Source organism: Gigantopelta aegis, chromosome 2 (assembly GCF_016097555.1).
Source record: "Gigantopelta aegis isolate Gae_Host chromosome 2, Gae_host_genome, whole genome shotgun sequence".
Classification (NCBI taxonomy): domain Eukaryota; kingdom Metazoa; phylum Mollusca; class Gastropoda; order Neomphalida; family Peltospiridae; genus Gigantopelta; species Gigantopelta aegis.
This window is the reverse complement of record NC_054700.1, coordinates 42,676,589-42,697,918: the sequence shown is the minus strand read 5'-3', so window position 1 is coordinate 42,697,918 and position 21,330 is coordinate 42,676,589. Positions and strand designations below refer to the sequence as shown.

General features: G+C 34.1%; 2 protein-coding genes across 3 annotated transcripts; one reads left to right on the top strand and one right to left on the bottom strand.

Moving 5' to 3' along the window:
* Nucleotides 1–111: 111 nt before the first annotated feature.
* Nucleotides 112–12,132, top strand: LOC121378412 (RNA-binding protein 8A-like). Of its 2 annotated transcripts, none has more exons than XM_041506588.1 (6): nucleotides 112–206; nucleotides 4,807–4,866; nucleotides 5,824–5,910; nucleotides 7,377–7,513; nucleotides 9,116–9,246; nucleotides 11,276–12,132. In XM_041506588.1, the coding sequence occupies exons 1-6, from the start codon at nucleotides 149–151 to the stop codon at nucleotides 11,385–11,387; spliced, it is 585 nt and encodes a 194-aa protein (XP_041362522.1). In that variant the 5' UTR covers nucleotides 112–148; the 3' UTR covers nucleotides 11,388–12,132. The 2 variants fall into 2 exon arrangements, with proteins under 2 accessions (XP_041362522.1, XP_041362512.1); XM_041506578.1 differs by having other exon boundaries at nucleotides 112–212.
* A 981-nt stretch (nucleotides 12,133–13,113) lies between these two features.
* On the bottom strand, nucleotides 13,114–19,084 carry LOC121378406 (sperm-associated antigen 8-like). The gene is made up of 6 exons (XM_041506565.1): nucleotides 18,927–19,084; nucleotides 17,872–18,049; nucleotides 16,645–16,690; nucleotides 15,483–15,600; nucleotides 14,991–15,053; nucleotides 13,114–14,221 (listed from the first exon to the last, which is right to left on the bottom strand). The coding sequence occupies exons 1-6, from the start codon at nucleotides 19,008–19,010 to the stop codon at nucleotides 14,102–14,104; spliced, it is 609 nt and encodes a 202-aa protein (XP_041362499.1). The 5' UTR covers nucleotides 19,011–19,084; the 3' UTR covers nucleotides 13,114–14,101.
* Nucleotides 19,085–21,330: the final 2,246 nt, after the last annotated feature.

Below are 21,330 nucleotides of genomic sequence, written 5' to 3'. Positions count from 1 at the left end.
ATATGTAAATTAGGGGACGTTCGCAATGAAAATGAAGAACATGCATGTATACATATAATTATTTGTAACGCTATAAACAGGACGTAAAGCTTAAAGAAAACAAATTATCTACCCTTGATTGGGGGCGCTTCGATCACGAATTAACAAAATGGGGGATGTTTTGCTTGTTAAAGAAGACGGTGATGAATTTGAAGTCGACGAAGAAGGTGACCGTATGTAATTAATTTTTTAATTAGAGAAATATAAAACCTTAGTTCTAGGCTCCAAATCCCTTGGTTAACAATACTTTATAACAAGCCACGTGTGTGTTCTATATCGTCCAACCCAAGAAGAACCCGAGATACACGTGTTTCCGACGGAGTCCGGCGATTTCGCCCCCGGTCGATCTCTCCCGGGTGATCTCGCTAGCCGTAAATTCCATATACTGCTGGGCGAAATCGCCGTACTCTATATACATATAAGCAGACGGGAATGGGCAAGAGTACCGTATTTTCCCCACCTCTATTTTAAAGAAATATTTCTTGGAATTAGTTTAAGGTTAGGGTTAGTGATAGTTATATACAATATATTTTAAAACAATTTGTTCTGTAAAACCAACATGAAGTTTATATTTCGTAATCCAGTATCGCTATGTTTTGCCTTTGAAAAATTAGACATTTTGACTATTCAGAATAGTATTCTGTATAAAATTTCTTCTACACGGGTGCTTTTGATGGTGCTTTTGGAAGAAATATAGCACAGAAGACAGAATGAGGCATCATGGGACTAAATCTTCGTTTTATTCCGTACACGTTCGGTTCATTCCGTCAAAATACACCCTATGAGATTTATAAGTATTAAAATGCAGTTTCACTTGTTGATCCACTGCATGGTCGAGTGGATACAGTGGTCGGCTACAGTCCCGATGGTCTGGAGTTCGAATCCAGGCCTAGCACTACATCGTTTGTAGTGTTTAATGCAATACCCAGTTCATATGGTTAATTCAATACCCCAATAGTGGGGAAAATACTGTACTCTTTCCGTACTTTAAGCTTATTATTATTTAGTACATGTTTTGGGTTTGATATTGGTTTCTCAAAAAGTTGGGCGTGGTCGCCGACATGTTTGTGTGTTCCATTTTATAGTACACTTATATATTTGAGAACATGTTAATGTTACAAATTAATAAAATGTCAAACTAAAAGCTTGTGTATGTTTTCTTTTTTCGATATGTTCTTTACATCTACGGTTTTATAGAACTGATCACATTAAATTACCAGTAACACTAACAGAAAACTAACGAGATAAGATACAAGGACAGATATAAAGATATATTGCTTATTAGCATTTCACGATTTCAGTTTCATTACAGGGAAATTGTTTCTGTATTTTAATAGTTAATACTGTAATACAGATGATTATAATATAATTCATTATAACAGTTTATGTCTATATGTTGATTAGAGTTCACTATTATTAGTGTTAATCGTCTTTAAAACGGTATGCACAGTGGTCACTGCGAGAAAACTATACTCACAAGAAACACCGACATCGTTTGTTGTTCCAATTAATACAGCATTGTAGATTTAAACAGATTATTAAATTAAATTAATCATCCACAATATACAATTTACTAAATTACCCCGAAAATGTGCCTCTGATTAGTCATACAATTTTCTATATACTAGTTAATTACAAAATGAACCCCTTTCACACTTTAGGCTACTGTAAAGTTCTGTATATTAGGCTATACAAGTTTCCAGGGAAATTATATTTGCTTGCATAAGTTTATATTATTCGTTATGCTTTTATATTCGCATGTGTATATATATATACATGCTTTATTATTTACGTTTTTAATGATTAACACACTTCCACCAACTTTGATATCAATCTACAATCTTTACAATACATACACCTTATTTGATATATTCATTGTACTAATACTGATAAATAATCACAGATTATTGTGTTAGTTAATTGATTAATCCCATCTCGTTAATTATGAGTGTTCATTGTTAAAACTAATTATATAATTAACGTATGTGTTAGAGGCGACATACGTAGTGGAAGATCCGGTTGACGTATTTCCATGACCACCCCGTCCTGCAGATGTCATAGAAGACTCACTTGTTGAACCACCAAGCTTAATTCATTAAGCAGAAATAGCGACAGTCCCTTCAATTTACATACACTATGTACATACACCCCAAAGTAGCCTAAGTCCGGACAAAACTACGGTGATTTCAACCAGCAGGGGCCTTACGGCGATATACAGCGATTTCACCCAACTTCGATCGGCAGAATACAAACACTAGCTAACACTTTAACAGGCAAAGACAGAAAAAAAAGGACATCACATTTGATTTGAACATTGTTCGTATCATTTCATGCAGTAAATGATAGTAATATAAACATTTTAAATAATAAAATTCCTCTTTAGTTAGATATATATAGTACGGCGATTTCGCCCAGCAGTATATGGAATTTACGGCGATCTCGCCCTACTTCTTTCCGACATAGTTATTCACGTTAACAATACAGTTATCCGATATTTGATCTGGGCAAGTCGTCCGTATCCTAGGCATTTAACCGTTTTAAGGAGGATGATAATCATAAACAAATCAATGTGTTCTAATTCTAAATAATTTCATAAAATAACAAAAAGAATAACCATAAATAATAATATTGCTACAGTTATCAGATGATCTACCGTAACAGATGAACTAACCTCCGGCTCATCTTCTGATTCATCAAGTAGGCGTATCATAAAATATTGTTTGTTTCCGGTTACCCGACCGACCCTAATTTGAACCTGCCGACCCTAAAACTTTCCACGAAAACATTCCAAAACTATCACAAGCACTAATTTGGTGTCATTTAGGGGATAACCCTACTGTGTTTTCCGATTTGCGGACGTATATCGGTGGTTTTACTGTCGCAAATTTAGTTTTATTGGCGACCCGTTATTGATGGAGTTGCTTCCCTTCAAATTGAAGTTCGGTAACTTTCGTGAGATATCGGGCGAAGAGTCGGAAAATAGTTTTCACGGATATATGCGATCTTTTCCGATTTACTCTACATCTAGCGTAGCATGGTGTTCCGATTAATAATAATAATAACTATATTTAATGATTTACTCCAGCGACAAACTGGCCTTATAGAAATTTAGTGACCTTCTGATAAACTAGGGGAGGAAATGTTTACCGATACTGATGGAGTTTACTGCCAAATCAAATGATTAAATATGTCAGTAAGATCTCGATGCATTTCGTTATTTTTTGTAAGTGGTCACTGGGAACTTCGCGGGTTTCCGCTAAAAACAGTGTCAGAATGACCATGTGTTTGACGTCCAATAGCCGATGATATTAAAGATAAAAATCAATGTGCTCTAGTGGCGTCGTTAAATAAAACAAACTTTACTTTTCAACATTCGTTTGAGCATCCTGAACATTTGTATTGCATTTCTATTCATTGGACCAATTGATTGCTTCAAACCAAATGTGTACTTTAATACTGGATGCATACAGAATAAAACTAACATTGCAAATTATAAAATTGGTAAGTCTACCATTTCTTAGATACACTAGGAAAGATAATATTCATAAAAAAAAAAAAAATGTTATTGTTAGACAGATAAGGCTAGAACCCTTCTTTTCAGTTTTCATTAAAAGAAATTGTTATAACTTATTTACTGGTTTCTATCCAATTAAGGTTCAACCAAGTCTGTCCTGGACCAGTACAGAAGTTAAGTGTTAGTATGAGTAAACCTTCTGCCTATTATTAAACAGCAAGTGGTCTTTTGTATGTACTCTCCCACAGATAGGTTAGCACCATGTTGCCATCAAAATGCCTTGCCTTTTATAAATTATAAGTTGCCCATGTAAAAAGAAGCCTTTAAACACACCTATGTGGATAGTACTACAGTAACATATTTTCTTTTTTTAATTAAGTTATGAAACAGATATAGAAAATAAAATGGCCATACGGTTTTTGTCCTTTTAAAAAGTATATAATGGGAAAAAAAAGCCCTTATATTTAAAACTGCACATAAAATATGCCCCCAAAACGTCACTTTACCGTGCCTTACTTCATTTCTAGGGAAAACACTGTGATGAATGGTATTGTTGGTTTGCATAATGCATTTCTATACATGCAGAGGTTATTTTGGATACCGGTAGTCAACACTTTTATTTAATATCGATAAATAAAATTATTTTCCAAAATAAAATGTTTTTCCTACCTACCCTATATTTTTCCAGCATGTAATAGGAAACGAGTAAAAAAATTTTTTCGGCCTAACTAAACTACTTCATCCACAGTAAAAAAATTCTTGAGATTTTTGCACTTTTGTTGGCACCATCATATAACTTATTGGTTTAAAATGTCAATTCCTAGCAACTAACTCATTGTGATAGTAATTTGACATATATAGTTAGAGAGAACAAAATGTCCCATTAGTAGCAAGGGATCTTTTATATATGCACCATCCCCCAAACAGGATTGCACATACCACAGTCTTTGATGTACCAGTCGTGGTGTGTTAACTGTTTCGATGATGGAATCCATGTGAAATTGTTAGGGATTGGGATATGTTTAAATATTTAAAACAGATCCTGTAATAACTTACTAAGCAAGGGGTCTTTTATATGCACCATTCCACAGACAGGATAGCACATACCAGTCGTGGTGCACTGGCTGGAATGAAACATAGACCAATGTGTCCACCCGATGGGGATTGATTCAGTATTTAATCAAAATAATAATACATAAATATCAAAAATTAAAAGAAAATAATTTCAGCTGTGTATGTCTTTTTTGTTGCAGAAGGTCTCGTGAAGCTTAAAGAAAAAGCTAAAAAAAGGAAAGGCAGAGGATTTGGATCAGGTTTGTATACACAGAAAATATTTTCATAAAAAAAAACATTTAAGTTAAAAAGTACATCATTAACTAAATTATGCTGTATTTAAACATTTGTTTTTCTTTAAATACACAAAGGGTAAATGTTTAGATAAATGAGGTTCCTGGTACTTTTTATATATTTTTAAAAATTAAAACAAAATAGATTTTAAAGGACTGATTCATTATAATCATTTAAAAAAAATTTAAGTGACATTTTCATGTTGAACAAGTACTTATATTACTGGCATATATCCAGTGGTGCATAATTTATTAACAGTTACTGTGGTTTTATTAAGTACTCCACTGCCAGTCCAACTGGAAAAGACTATAATTTTTGTCTCAATTCTTCTATGTCCATTGGTCTGTTCCACATACACGTACACTTTTTTAATACTTTTTTTCCATAGGGATTACAGGGCTAGCTCTGGCACTCGCCAAATTCGTCAATTGCGAATTTTAAAAACAATTGGCAAATTTTATTTTAATTTGGTGAAATAATTTCAAGTATTAATTGATATTTTGTTACAAAATAACTGGGTTTCTGTAAGTTTAATAGATAATTTGGTGAAATAATTTCAAGTATTAATTGATATTTTGTTACAAAATAACTGGGTTTCTGTAAGTTTAATAGATAATTCTGTGAAATTTTCTGCTGACCCAGAGCTAACCCTTGGATTGGGCCGTTTTTGACATGTTTGGCCCTTGAACATAGAACATACAAAAATGTGTTTGGTCCATTAAGGGATATATATTGCTTTAACAGTACTTTCAGAAGGTTTGTTTAAAATAATAAAAATAAGAACAGCCATTGAACACTCACCAAAGTTGTATTGAACACTATGCTATTATTAAATACAGGTAAATGAACATAAATGATTTTCATACTCTTTGCTGTCAGTATGTAGCTATATATATACTACAATGACTTGATGCTCATTTCAGATGGCCCCACAAGAAGTGGTGTTGAAGATTTTGAGGGTATGGATGTTGATGAGGATTCAGATCGAGATGGACCAGGACCTCAAAGATGTAAGATTGTTAAACAAATATTCACTATATTTGTTTTATCTTTCAAAGATGTACGATCGTTATAGAAATATTCTAAACATGCACGCTATAACTGTTTTACCTTTCTGTAATACGAACAGGGCTTTTAATAGGAACTGGCAATACTTTTGAGATATAAAAAGAATTGTAGCAATGTTTTTGCTCTACTTATGGGCCACCTTTTAAAGAACTTTTTTTTAAATGTTAAAAGTTGCCCTAAATACTTCAAATGAAAATGTTCTATTCAAGGGAAGTAACCCTATTTAGCAAAGATTGACAAAAGTCCTGAAATAATTGGCACCTTTAAAAAAAAAATTTTTTTATGTTGTCCTGACACTTAAAATTAAAATTTTCTATTCAGGGGAAGTAACCTGTTTAACAAACATTGACAGAAAATCTATATTGATTGACAGAGTAAAAATTAAATAAATGTATGCCCGATGGGTTAAAATAACCTTATTAGCATCTACCAGATGTATTAGTCATGGATGTATGGTGAACTTGAAGCAAGCCAAGTGTTAACACGCCTTCATAGATAATAAAGTATTCTGGCACCACAAAACCATGGAACATGGTTAAATAGTTGTTAATCATTAAATAAAAAAACCCAAAAAAAGTTGCTCTGGGTGGGAACCATTTCCCGAGATATAAACCCAGTATCCACGATCCTCAAGTCTGATGGGTTCAACTACAAAGTCTAATTAATGATTAGCAGCAAGGTCTCTTTTTCCATGCACGCAAGGCTCAATGGGTAGGTGTAAACCACTTGCACCGACCAGTGATCCATAACTGGTTCAGCAAAGGCCATGGTTTGTGCTATCCTGCCTGTGGGAAGCGCAAATAAAAGATCCCTTGCTGCCTGTCGTAAAAGAGTAGCCTATGTGGCGACAGCGGGTTTCCTCTCAAAATCTGTGTGGTCCTTAACCATATGTCTGACGCCATATAACCGTAAATAAAATGTGTTGAGTGCGTCGTTAAATAAAACATTTCTTTCTTTCTTTCTTTTTCCATGCACCACCACAGAGCAACATACCATCCCCAAATGCTTGGCTTGTGTTAATGAGCAGAGCTCAAACTGAATGATGGCAGTTGCAATATGAATTGCCAAAAGTCGGGAGCTTTACCAGTGGCAGTCTTTTGCTGCCGGATAAAAACTAATGCTGTCTCTGTTAAAGGGATTATTTTTGGTGTTTATATTCATTGCAAAAGTTACTGGTTTAAAATTGCAGTATGTGACACTTTTTGAAGTTTAAGCCTTAAAGGTGTACAAAAATGAATATTCTAAATAATAAAATATAAGTACTTTAAATTTAAATTATCAAAAACAGCTTTAATAGTTTAAAATTAGTTGTCGTGTTTAAAAAAAGAGGGTCTATCACTTTAAGTTAGGGACACAGATAACAAGAATTTGTCAAGTTTTAATGTTGTTTTTGTTTTTATTGATACAGCTGTGGAAGGATGGATTTTATTTATCACTGGCGTCCACGAAGAGGCTCAAGAAGATGACATATTCGACAAGTTTTCAGATTTTGGAGAGATCAAGAATGTTCACCTCAATCTTGATAGAAGAACAGGTTTCTTGAAAGTATGATTTTACAATCACACCAAATTACATAGATCTACTTAAAGGGAATGTCCTGAGTTTGCTGCCATTGTAAAATGTTTTTAACTAATAGAGCCTTATTAACAGATAACATTTTTTGTTTTTAATACTGTGTATAAATTCAATGTTTTTCTAAAAATTCATTTTACTAAGATATATATTATTTTTTACCAAATTATTGGAGGTAAAATCTAGTCTAGGATTTATTTAAAGGGAATGTCCTGAGTTTGCTGCCATTGTAAAATGTTTTTAACTAATAGAGCCTTATTAACAGATAACATTTTTTGTTTTTAATACTGTGTATAAATTCAATGTTTTTCTAAAAATTCATTTTACTAAGATATATATTATTTTTTACCAAATTATTGGAGGTAAAATCTAGTCTAGGATTTATTTAAAGGGAATGTCCTGAGTTTGCTGCCATTGTAAAATGTTTTTAACCAACAGAGCCTTATTAACAGATAACATTTTTTGTTTTTAATACTGTGTATAAATTCAATGTTTTTCTAAAAATTCATTTTACTAAGATATATATTATTTTTTACCAAATTATTGGAGGTAAAATCTAGTCTAGGATTTATTTAAAGGGAATGTCCTGAGTTTGCTGCCATTGTAAAATGTTTTTAACTAACAGAGCCTTATTAACAGATAACATTTTTTGTTTTTAATACTGTGTATAAATTCAATGTTTTTCTAAAAATTCATTTTACTAAGATATATATTATTTTTTACCAAATTATTGGAGGTAAAATCTAGTCTAGGATTTATTTAAAGGGAATGTCCTGAGTTTGCTGCCATTGTAAAATGTTTTTAACTAACAGAGCCTTATTAACAGATAACATTTTTTGTTTTTAATACTGTGTATAAATTCAATGTTTTTCTAAAAATTCATTTTACTAAGATATATATTATTTTTTACCAAATTATTGGAGGTAAAATCTAGTCTAGGATTTATTTAAAGGGAATGTCCTGAGTTTGCTGCCATTGTAAAATGTTTTTAACTAACAGAGCCTTATTAACAGATAACATTTTTTGTTTTTAATACTGTGTATAAATTCAATGTTTTTCTAAAAATTCATTTTACTAAGATATATATTATTTTTTACCAAATTATTGGAGGCAAAATCTAGTCTAGGATTTACATTGGATTTTGAGGTATTTTACAAACTTGGCAGGATAAAGGGAAATGATAGTCAACAGGTTTACCAAGTGAGATATCATATATCCCAGTTTCCAGAATTCTGACGAATTGACCCACAACTGGTGTAACAAAGGTCGTGGTATGTACTATCCTGTCTGTGGGATGGTGCATATAAAAGATCCCTTGCTGCTAATCAAAAAGAGTAGCCCATGAAGTGGCGACAGTGGGGTTCCTCTCTCAATATCTGTGTGGTCCTTAATGATATGACTGTAAATAAAATGTGTTGAGTGTGTCCTTCCTTACTGACGAATTGACCTGGTGGTTGGGAACTATGAGTTTGACATTGATTTTATTTGTATGAAAATTATGACACATCTGATTACATTTTATGACAATTTTAGTACACAGTTATGGCTATAACAAAATTATGATTGTATTTTAAGGGTTATGCTTTGGTGGAGTTTGAAACGTTTAAAGAGGCCCAAAGTGCCTTAGAAACGTTGAATGGCACAGATATCCTTGGTCAGAAGATTAGCGTTGATTGGTGCTTTGTGCGAGGTCCAAGGCAAAAGAGGTAAGATCCACTGCAGGGCTTGTAGAATTTTTATAAAATCCACCAGCCATGGGATCAGTGATTTAAAATGTTTACTAGCCAAGATTAAAAATTCACTAGCCCTATTTTACTTTAAGTTAATACAATTATACTAAATAATAGTAATAAGAGGGAGATAGAGGTTAAAAACACTAACAATGGGTTTAGGGTGGGGAAGGATATTCATATTTACAAAATAAACTTAACTGCAACCTTTGACTTTTCTTATCACTGGCCGTTGGGCATGGCAATAGTAGTTATTTACTAGCCCAACATTGAATATCACTAGCCATGGGAGTGGGGCTACCATAATCTAGAATCCCTGCACTGTAAAAGCTGATGATTAATACATCAATATGCTCTTGTGGTGTCGTTAAAAAAAAAAAACACTTTAACTTTGCAGTTTGTTAAAAAAGAACAGTAGTGAAGAATTGGACAGATAAGCAGGCATATATGAAGTCAAGTTTATTTGGTTCCATTTTCATCACATTTTCCTAATGTTAGGATGTCATAAATGTTAATTATTGCACTTTATTTAGTTGTAAAGATAGTTAACATTATTCTGAATGAGTAAAGTATACATTATCCCTTTCCAAGTAAATATTTAAGGATGAGTTGTTCCCCCTTGGCCACTTCAAGCCTATGTACAAATGTAATTTATTTTCACCGTTGACAAGTCCACTTAGCTGACCCATTGCAGTTTTCCCCACTTCAACTGGTGCCCCACGTCTAGTATGTCAACGGCTGTTTTATGGGCTGTCCTGTTTGTGGAATAGTGCATATGAAAGATCTCTGGCTGTTAATGGAAATATGTTGCGGATTTCCTATAAAAGAGTACATATCATGATTATCATATGTCTGACATCCAATAGCTGATGATTAATTAATTAATGTGATCTAATGGGGTCGTTAGATAGAGAAATGTTCCTTCTAATTTTGAAGTCATATTTTTCCTTTGACCATCAGCTGTTGGGTGTTAAATATTTGATAACTTTTAGACTTTTATTTATAATTAAATAGCTAAGGACCATTCACATGGTAGAGGAAACCTGCTACCACTCTATGGGCTACTCTTTTCAGTCAGCAACAAGTGATCTTTTATATGCACCATTTCACAGACATTGGCTGGATCAAGAAATTGTCTAATGGGGCCCACTGATGGGGATTGATCCTTGGGATACCACTGGGAAACATCTTGCAACCACTATAATTGTATATCCTAATAGCATTGAATTTAGTTTTTGCCTTGATAAAGCTTTAAAAGGGCCTTGAATATTATACGTTAAGTCTGTATGAACCATGGAAGCGAAGTTATTTCCATTTATAATGTCAACCGAGACATCTTAAAATTGCATTATTTCTTGAAAGGGTTGATATTTAAAAAGAATGAGTTATTTTCCATGGCCACTTCAAGTTTGTGCATTGATATCATTTATTCATTGAGCTGTTTCTCATTCCAGCCAATGCACCATGACTGGTATATCAAAGGCTGTTATATGTGCTGTCCCATCTTTGGGATGGTGCATATAAAAGATCCCTTGCTACTAATGGAATAATGTAGCAGGTTTTATTTTTAAGACTATATGTCAAAGTTGCCAAATGTTTGACATCCAATAGCTGATACCACGACCGGTACACTAAAGGCTGCGGTATCCTGTCTATGGAATGGTCCATATATAAGATCCCTTGCTGCTAATCGAAAAGAATAGCCCATGAAGTGGTGACAGCGGGTTTCCTCCTTTAATATCTGTGTGGTCCTTAACCATGTCAGACGCCATATAATTGTAAATAAAATGTGTTGAGTGCGTCGTTAAATAAACCATTTTCCTTCCTTCCAGTAGCCGATGATTAATAAATCAGTGTGCACTAGTGGTGGTGTTAAACAAAACAAACTTTTATTCCTTGAAAGGTTGATAGTTTAAAAGAAAATTTATTTCACATGGCTACTTCAAGCCTGTGCACCGACATAATTTATTTCCTTTGTTGATGAGTTTTAATTTTTTGTTTTTAGCCTAAGTAGCAGTAGAAGAGATGATCGGAGAGATGACCGGAGAGATGACCGGAGGGATGACCGGAGGGAAGATCGAAGAGATGACAGACATGAAGATCGAAGACGACGCTGATGTTAAACATATAAACATTTTGCCAATACAGAAGAAGATGCCACCAGTTACATTTGAAATCATGGAAATGTTTCAGAATTCCCATAAGAGTGCAATTTCAGTCAAAGCACAGCAAATGATGACGGTGTCTTTGAACAAAGTAAATTCTCCTCTGCAGAAACGGCATAATCACCAATCATTTGAAATGTTTTCGGAAATAATTATGGGACTTTTAAATGTATGGGTTAAATGTACCAAAAAAATCTAAGTACTGCAGTAATGGCCCTCAAACTGCTATAAAGTATTTATTGGTATATATATATATATAGTAGTTTTTTTGTTTTTTTAAACATGTTATTGTCCTCTGTTGATGTAAACAAGATCATGTAGGTGGCTTCTGACAGAGATGTATTATGATCAGTTAGTCACCTTTAACATTTTATGTTTTATTTAATTTTCTTTTTAAAAAGGAAGAATGACAAGACGGTAATACTTTGTATTCTGCTTAAGAATTTTTAAAAAAATTTTGGTGGGCGTCCTTCCAGTAGTTTCGTCACTTGTTATGGATAAAAGAGAGCTACAAATCAATTATGGTGCCTAAGATACTTGATTTGTAAAATTCAGAAGGAAAATAGGAGAATTGAGTGTAGCATCAGTATGTGGCATGGCTACCTGCAAACAAAATGTTTTATTCCATTTTTTTTTGTTTTTATCAGACATTTGTACATTTCTCATTTCTTCATGAATAAAACAACCTGTCATGAAATCATTTGTTTATTTATATACATTGACGTAGCTAGGGGTGCAACAATACGGTCAAAACTGTATTGTGATATATTCCGATATAAGAAACTGTATTGCAATATAGTTAATATTATTTAAATTTAATATTTATGGTGTTGTTTTTTTTTAATGAAAACAGAAGGCATAACTTTTTAATGATCTTTATTAGTTTCAGCTGTCAGGCTAAATGTTTTAGGCCATATTTTTATTTTTTAACACAATACTAGTCTACTAGAACACTGGTGTGATGGTGTCAAACTATTTATAAATTGTCACATTCGGAAATCCTTACCATCGGGCTTTTCCCTTGACACGGAAATGTACGTATTGAGTCGCAATGTTTCGGCAAATCAACCGAGGTTATTAGCAAAGATATTTTGAAAGATCGGCCGAAGTATTCCGAGTGCCGTGAAAAACAGCGAAGTGTGATTCTCATTTGTTGGTTTATTTTTTTGAAGATGATAGTCGTAGTTGTATTCCAACGTAAATGAACAATGAATGATAATGTGTAAGTAACAAAACATTTATTTGTAATTATCGTTAACTGGTTATTTTCATTGGACTTTTAACACGTTTTGTTTAGAAGTTAGAATCAAGTATAACCAACCTATCACTTCGTATGCCAACAAGTAAGCCGTCATCACCAATTAATAAAATGATGTGGTTTTTGTTTGTTTATTTGTTTGCCTATTTCAAGTCAAATAAGATACAAGGAAAAAAATAGCATGTAAAATCACGATACGCAAAACTACCGTGGTTCGTATCAAGCTGATCAGTTATTGCGGTATACCAGTTTATCGTTGCAGCACTATACGTAGCCATGATCTTGTATTGGGGAGGGCCACCCACACTGTATGAGTTACATTATGGGGCGATATGCAAATGTAACAGTGGGTTTGGGAAAAAAAAGTACCAGTTACATTAGTGACTATATAATCTGTTGAACAAAAAATGTAAGCCAGTGTTCTGCATGAACTGATTTAATTCAATATTATATTTTAAAATGTCATCTGGTTGAATTAGGTCACAATAAAACTGCCCAAAAAATAAAAGTGAGCAACAATTGTTTAAAATTCATGGATAGTCAACATTTATATTAATAAATTTGGCATGAAGAAATAAAATTTAAAAGACTAATATCATAAACCATCATTTAACAAAAACTTAAAACTACATTTTGTATTTTTCTAAACATTTATTACAGACAGATTTCAGAAATTGGGAAGTATGCACATCATTTCTACTGTGTGTCTTTAGATTGATACTCCTGGCTAGATTCCACAACTTTAGTTGGGATCCTGCTGGTATACATACTTTTAAGGAATTGTAGCAAAACTACAGCAATAAAAATAAAAATATCCCTCATCTGTCAACATGATTGATCAAAGTACAGTACCATCAGTATAACACTCTATTACCAATCAGAAATAAACAAAGAAATCGGCAATAAACAAGACCAACCAATATAGTGGTAAATAAATATATGACATTAAAAGCAACAGAATGACAAACATGATTTGCTGCTTGTGAACAAAGTGATACTCTTGAGTGACCCATCTTATGATGAACGTTCCCATGAATCCTGTTTCTGATGTCGACTTCAGTGATTGAATGAAGATGTGAATATGTCAAAACTGACAAGTCTAAAATTGGTACATTAGGAATGCAATTTTTAATTTTTATTATCTAAATTTGTGCTTTAGGTGTTTTTTTTGCATAAAATAATTTTCATAAATTTGTCAAAACTTGCAAAATTAATATTGATATATATTTATACGTTTTTTAAAGATCATATTAGTTTTAATATTTAAATAGATATTAACTGCATCCCTAAGTACTAATATAAATATTGCTTCTGTTTTTCTTTCACAAGTTGAAATGAAACAGGAATGTGTTGTATGTACATTTTAACTAGTTCATAATCTGTATTTTGTACATTTTTGTCATAGGTTTCACATTTTTGGATATTCCTCTTGTTCATATGGTGCAGGTTCGTTCCAGTATTCATCAATAGGTTTACTGAATGCATCGTTTTTCCTGAACGCTGAATCTGTCTTAGTTTGAGAAACGCCCTGTGTGAAAAAAAACCATATAATAATTACATAATTTTTTTAGCCAACTACTTATTATACTGGGGTCATAAAATGTGCATATTAATAATACAGAAAACAAATTGTACATTTACTGTGAACCAAGATAATGGTTGCATTAGTATAGCAGGGATTATTTTGTTCAGCACTGCATCACGATTTCCTATGCAAGTTTCAGAGATTGCAACACAATTTTAAAACATACAGCTAATCAATTTTCAATTGACGAGAAATATTGCTAATCAAGATTTTGAAAACAAAATGTTCCCTATGTAGAGGTTTGAGCTTTTAAAAGATCATTTCAACTTTTTATTTTTAAATGGGTTACATCTCTGATGAACACGGGGTGGGACGTAGCCCAGTGGTAAAGCACCCGCTCAATGCACGGTTGGTATGGGGTCGGTGGGCCCATTGGGCTATTTTTCGTTCCAACCAGTGCACCATGACTGGCAGTGGTATGTACTACTCTGTCTGTGGGATGGTGCATATAAAAGATCCTTTGCTGCTAATCGAAAAGAGTAGCCCATGACGTGGCGACAGCAGGTTTCCTCTCTCAATATCTGTGTGGTCCTTATGGTCTGACGCCATATAACTGTAAATAAAATATTTCCTTCCTTCCTTCCTGATGAACACAGAGATGAATATTCTAGGCAAGAAACTTAATTTCAACAAGAAGTACCATACACTGTTTTTTTTTAGTTCTTTGCACCTTTAGTGAAACACTAATAAAAGTACAAGTTCTATTGCTCACCGTCACTTTGTCTCTGTGCTCCGACCAAAATGTTATTGGTTGTTCAGTTTTATAATCGTGACACTGAAAAAAAAAGAGAAATACATCAGCAGGGTATAACATAATGACAGATTCGGTAAAAGAAATCCTTCCTACAACCCCATCACAAAATGGATATGGACTGAAATGAAGTCCAGTGGTAAAACTCACTTGGTCTAGGACCGATCCCCATCAGTGGGGCCCATTAGACTATTTCCTGTTCTAACTAGTGCACCACGACTGGTATCTCAAAGGCAATGGCATATGCTATCCTGTCTGTGGGATGGTGCATACAAAAGATCCATAGCTACTAATGTAGCAGGTTTCCTCTTTAAGACTATATGTCAAAATTACCAATACATCAATGTGCTCTAGTGATGTTGTTAAACAAAACAAAATTTAACTTGTCTCCAAAAAGCATTAATTTCCTTACCATAAAAACAGGACCAAGTTCTACACAATTAGAATACTCACAGCTGTGGGCGCTGGTGGGACAGAGACAAAATCATCTTTGTTGAAATCTTTCATAGTGATCGATTTATACTCCTCAACTTCCCGTTCTGGATCGACAGCATTTGACTTCATTTCGTTACTAAATAATTAAAAAAAACAATTAGCAAAAACGTTGATCACGCTGGAATTCAGTGTATTGTGTAATTCTAATCTAGAAAGCTTCAATCTGTAAGACTGGTTCGAGTTAAATATAATATGAAGTAAAACACTGTCCAAATCGCCAAATGCGATTAAAAGTTGAATTTGGCGAATATATCTCATTACAAATTCGCCCAAAAGTTATTTAATAAAACGTGCAATTTGTATGTTTATAGTTATTTTCAAAAAATAATTCTGTTTAGCAAAATATTACTTTAATTTGGGTATACATTTTCTGATCAAAATTTGCCAAATAGAGTACAATATTTGTTTTAACTGATGCCTGCAATTTTCTTTAGGGGAAATCTACTGTTATTAGTAAACATATTTTGAAGAATACCATTACTAGTCAAATTTGACATTTTCTTGTATTTTGATTAGTGTAACATATGGTACAACATGTTTAAATTTTAATTACTTATGTACTGTTAATATATGTTCACTACTCGTATTAGTTATGGTGTCACTGTGGAAAATAATATGGTGTCACCGTTCATAAGCAGGCCTCAGTGGTAAAATGCTCATCTGATGCTTGGTTTGTCTGGAATCAATCCCCATTTGTGGGCCCATTGGGCTATTTCTCATTCCAGCCAGTGCACCAACGACTGGTATATTAAAGGTCTATGGTATGTGCTATCCTGTCTGTGGGATGATACATATAAAAGATCCCATGCTACTAATGGAACAATGTAGTGGGTTTCCTCTAAGACTAAAAAATACCAAACATTTAACATCCAACAGCCAATGATTAATAAATCAATGTGCTCTAGTGGTGTCATTAAATAAAACCAAACTTAAACTGAAAATTGCTAGAATGATGGTTTCATTTGCACATTGCTAGGTCTAGTTTTGCAAAACACTTTTCCTTCTCTTTTTTTGGCTTTAAGTTCAGGTCATGATGAGTTATGCAAAAACAAAATTTCAGAGGTCTGGCTAACATGTAACAGCATGGGCAGTGTGACAACAGTTTTTATGATTTACTTACACAACTTGTTCAAGAAACATTAGTTCCATAAGTTCTTCTTTTTGACCTGAAAACAATGTAATAACAATATTTTAAAAAAATATTAAAATTTAAATAACTTACAGCTATTAACAATTACAACAACACAAATTAGGTAATTCTTTAACCATCTCCCCAATGCTTTTTAGCATGAATTTTTAATGTAAGCAAAATTAATTCCATGGAACTTAAGCATTATATGATTACAAAAATTAAATAAATCCAGGTCTGGTACAAGTTAAAATGTTGTTCAGGTTACCATAGGTCAAGAATGTTGAGAACCATACTACTTTGTTCTTCACAAAATCTTACCCAATAGTCGATGTATTTTTCATGTTGGGGTGTCGTTAAAAATGTATTTATTTATTCATTCATTTCACAAAATCTTTAAAACAAAAAATACTAAATTTCGATATGTCGAGTTATATTAGCATCATGATATACATTCAAGAACAGTGGCATAAATGAATAACAAAGTATCAGTGTATCTGCTAAGGGATTTAATGGTACCGCATTAATAATGTAAACTGTAAACTTGATAAATGTGTCTTAACTCAGCATAGGTTACCTGTGGTTGAATTCACAAAGCTGTTTTCCAAGGCAACATTGCATTGTCATTGTACATCTATTTGGCATTGCATTATGAGATTACAAAGTTGAAAGTTGCAAGAGTAGTGAATTAGGCCTCATGTCTGTATTAGTGGTATCATGTACATGCTTATTTGAATTTCCAATGACTGTACACCTGATGCTTCTTTCAACTTCAGAGTTTGAGACTCTGGACAAACTGACCTCTCCATATCTACGCCACACTAATAATAACAAGCAATACATATCCCCTACTGGGCCTAAAATATTTGTTTTATCTCCTAAGTTCAAGGGCGATAACTCTGTCAAAAATGGGAATATAACCATAAAATTCAAATTTGATCTGCAACAGTACATGGTAAAGTTAAATATCAGCTCAATATCTTGAGGCATTCTAAAAAAAATAGAGAATAAAAAACAACTATGTTTATCTCCACAATTCAAGGACCATAATTCTAGCAAAAATGGGTAAATCTCCACGAAAGTCAACTTGATCTGTAATGTGGGAAAAACATCCGGAAAACTATATGTGGGACAGACAGACAGATAGAAGGATGGAGATAAAACCTATGGTCCCCTCCGGTTGGACCGGTAGTTGACTAAAAAGTAGAACAGACTGACCTCTTTGCCGGACAGGTGGTTTCGTTGGAGGTCTGTACGTGTCTCGAACAACTGTTAAATTTTCTGCTTTTGCATTTAAGTCATTAGTTAACAGCCCTTGGTTTCCACTACGAAAGAGTTGAGCCTTGTTTCCTGTCTTTTCAACTTCATCATCTGGATAAAGACTTTGAACCACTCGCTGAAAAAAAAAAAAAAAAAAACGTCAATTTGTAAATTTGCTTTTCAGTGTGGTTGTGTGTGAGTGACAGAGAGAGAGAGAGAGAGAGAGAGAGAGAGAGAGAGAGAGAGAGAGAGAGAGAGAGAGAGAGAGAGAGAGAGAGCGAGCAAGCTAGCACATGTGAGGATTGATTATTGAAATTGACATACATTGTCGGTCAGTTGTTATTACTTTGGTTCAGACTTTACAAAGTTAGAATAAGAACCTACAAATCTTTGCTTTCATTCATGTCGAACACATGTTAAAATTAATACAGTAATGATTAAAATAAGCAAACATCATTAGGCTTTATTCAGGATGACACAGTTTCTCGGTATGGGTCGCGAGATCACAAATTAAACATTTGGTATTATTATGTTTGATGCGTTGGATAGATTATGTAAACGTTTTATTCACATCGGAAGATAAATGGCATAGCCAAAATTTTAGCCACTTGTACATTTTATTGCCATTTAATTTTTTTTTTAAATTAGCCAATGCCTTATTTGATCCTTTTTTGTTTTTATATATTGTATACATATAGATAACCTTGCTACAATTTCCTATGAATAAACACAATGAGAAAGTGCCCCACCCTCATATCTAATAATTGCTATGGAACGCAGAATGGAATCAAGCAAAGTAAAACGAAGGAAGGTAAGTTATTTGCGAACTTTTGAAATATACTCATTGCAGGTTTAATTATCATCAAGGATATCGCGCAGTTATCATTAAATTAGTGTTCCCAATCCAATACATTTCTGCGAATCGCTTGGGAGGAATTTACATTCACAGAATTAAAATGTATAACAAATATTTTAACGTGTCGTATCATCTTTAACTGTAGACATTTCCTTACCTCCTCAACCCAATTTTCTAACAGACATTTTGCGTCAGAATTGTTAATTCGGATTTCATTCCGTCCATCATTTAGAACACTCATTTTGTTTTGCACCTTGACTGTGTGTGTGTGTGCGTTTCTGGTTGTTTACACGGAAGTCAAACCAAGTCGTTGTCATGGTAGGCGGTGTACCGTCAAAATATTCCCTACCATGAAAAAGTTCTTCGCGCAAGTGCAGACATGTAGTCTGGATTGTTGGTTTATTTTGTTTAACGACACCATTAGAGCACATTGATTTATTAATCATCGATTATTGAATATGAACCATTTGGTAATTTTTACATTTAGTATTAGAGAGGAAACCCACTACATTTTCCATCACTAGGAAGGGATCTTTTATATAGGCCTACATCATCCCGCAGACAGGATAGCACATGCCACGGCCTTTGGTATACCAGTCGTAGTGCACTGGCTACAACGAGAAATAACCCAATGGGCCCACCGTTGTGAATCGACCCTAAACCGACCATACATCAAGTATTTGCTTTACCACTGGGCTACGTCCCGCCCTTTCGTCTGGAATGTTATGCATGTACTACAAAGACATCTGAAGTTAATCAGATTGATTTACTAGAAAGACGATTGGCCCACCCCACATGGAATTTTGAGCCAAGTATATTTGTGATGTGGTATTTCTAGAATCTTTGTGGAGTGGAAAAGGCTGATGTACTTACAGATCCAAAAATTATCTATCGTTGGTGTTGTTTTGTTTGGGGGTTTTTTTTGTGTGGGTTTTTTTTTTCAACTCTAATGTAGCTCAATATTATCATCCTTAGTTTGGCACTAAATCTTTTCAGATATTTGTCATGTCACAATTTGTGTTATTCGCAATTGTACCCCCATATAAAGAAGTTATATGCAAGTTAAACAGTTTGCTTTGTTTAATGACACCACTAGAGTACATTGATGTATTAATAATCGGTTACTGGATGTCCAACATTTGGTTATTTTGACGTATAGTCTTGGAGAGGAAATCCTACACTTTTTCTCCATTAGTAGTAAGTGATATTTTATATGCACCATGTCACAGACAGGATACCGGCCTCGGTGGCGCAGTTGTTAAGCCATCGGACTACAGGCTGGTAGGTACTGGGTACCGGCTTCAATTCAGAGCGAGTTCTTACGGGCTCAGTGGGTAGGTGTAAGACCACTACACCCTCTTCTCTCTCACTAACCATTAACCAACTAACAACTAATTCTCTGTCCTAGACAGACAGCCCAGATAGCTGAGGTGTGTGCCGAGGACAGCGTGCTTGAACCTTAATTGGATACAAGCACGAAAATAAGTTCAATTAAATGAACAGATAGGATGGAACATACCACGGTCTTTTATATACCAGTCATGATTCACTGGCTGGAACGAGAAATAGCCCACCGACGGGAATCGATCCTAGACCGACCGCGCATCAAGCGAGCGCTTTACCACAGGGCCATGTCCCGACCCTCGGTATGCGAATGCTTAACTTAAACATCCGACTTTCAGTTTGTGCTGATCTAAGAGCTCAAACAACTTCAAGGAATTTTTTTTTTGAGATATTAACAACCATCAGTTTTCCCGTCTGCACAAAAGCGCTGCTTGATATCGTAGCCAGTAAAGGCATGCACACAGCAGAGATTTCTAGTTTAGTGTCTTTTTCCCGCATCTTGGTAATAAAATGTCTCTTGCTGCAAACGTAAGAATATTTTCATTCCCATACTGTAACTTCATTGGAATTCTTGTGATGAGTACACCAAGTCCACAATAATTATATGATTCCCAAATATTGGAATTCTTGCGAGGAGTTGAGTGTAAGTATAAAGACGCCCATATTTGGGAATCATACAATTATTGTGGACTCGATGAATTGGCGGCAGTGTATATAGACATCGAAGAATGATCTTTGTGTATATAATTAAGAAGTTGGGCGGGAGTGGGTATTTATAGTTATCTCTTCTGGGTTTTTTTTTTAAATGTAGAGCATTTACTATGTTTCATCTAGGAATTGGGGTGCAGGTACAAAAGCCACCATAAACTGTCATATGAGAAAAAAAAAAAATGGAACCAAATCAGGAATGCGTCCATTGTGCTACAGTGGATTAGACGCGAACCGTCTTCCATTCTGCAAAGATTCCCTAAAAAAAATGCACAACGAGAGCAAATTTTCAAGGTCTTGTTTAGTGTTACTATCGGTCAGTCCAGGGTATTCGTGAACCAGATAAGACATAGCTAAGACATGTCTGAAAGAACACTACAGATGAAGTGGATGGTTGGTATGTGATGCCACAAGAGCTAATCGATATTGATGGAGGTACCAGAGCAAAGGCCCAAAGAAGAAGAACACGCAGAAATTGTGAACATAACAGACACATTTGAGTCACATGA

Coding starts and splice junctions, on each gene's coding strand:
- LOC121378412 (XM_041506578.1), top strand. CDS start 149: ATGGGGGATGTTTTGCTTGTTAAAGAAGACGGTGATGAATTTGAAGTC. Junction 4,867..5,823: donor AGGCAGAGGATTTGGATCAG/GTTTGTATACAC, acceptor TGCTCATTTCAG/ATGGCCCCACAAGAAGTGGT. Junction 5,911..7,376: donor TGGACCAGGACCTCAAAGAT/GTAAGATTGTTA, acceptor TTATTGATACAG/CTGTGGAAGGATGGATTTTA.
- LOC121378406 (XM_041506565.1), bottom strand. CDS start 19,010: ATGAGTGTTCTAAATGATGGACGGAATGAAATCCGAATTAACAATTCT. Junction 15,601..16,644: donor ATGTTTCTTGAACAAGTTGT/GTAAGTAAATCA, acceptor TTAATTATTTAG/TAACGAAATGAAGTCAAATG. Junction 15,054..15,482: donor TCCCACCAGCGCCCACAGCT/GTGAGTATTCTA, acceptor TTTTTTTTTCAG/TGTCACGATTATAAAACTGA.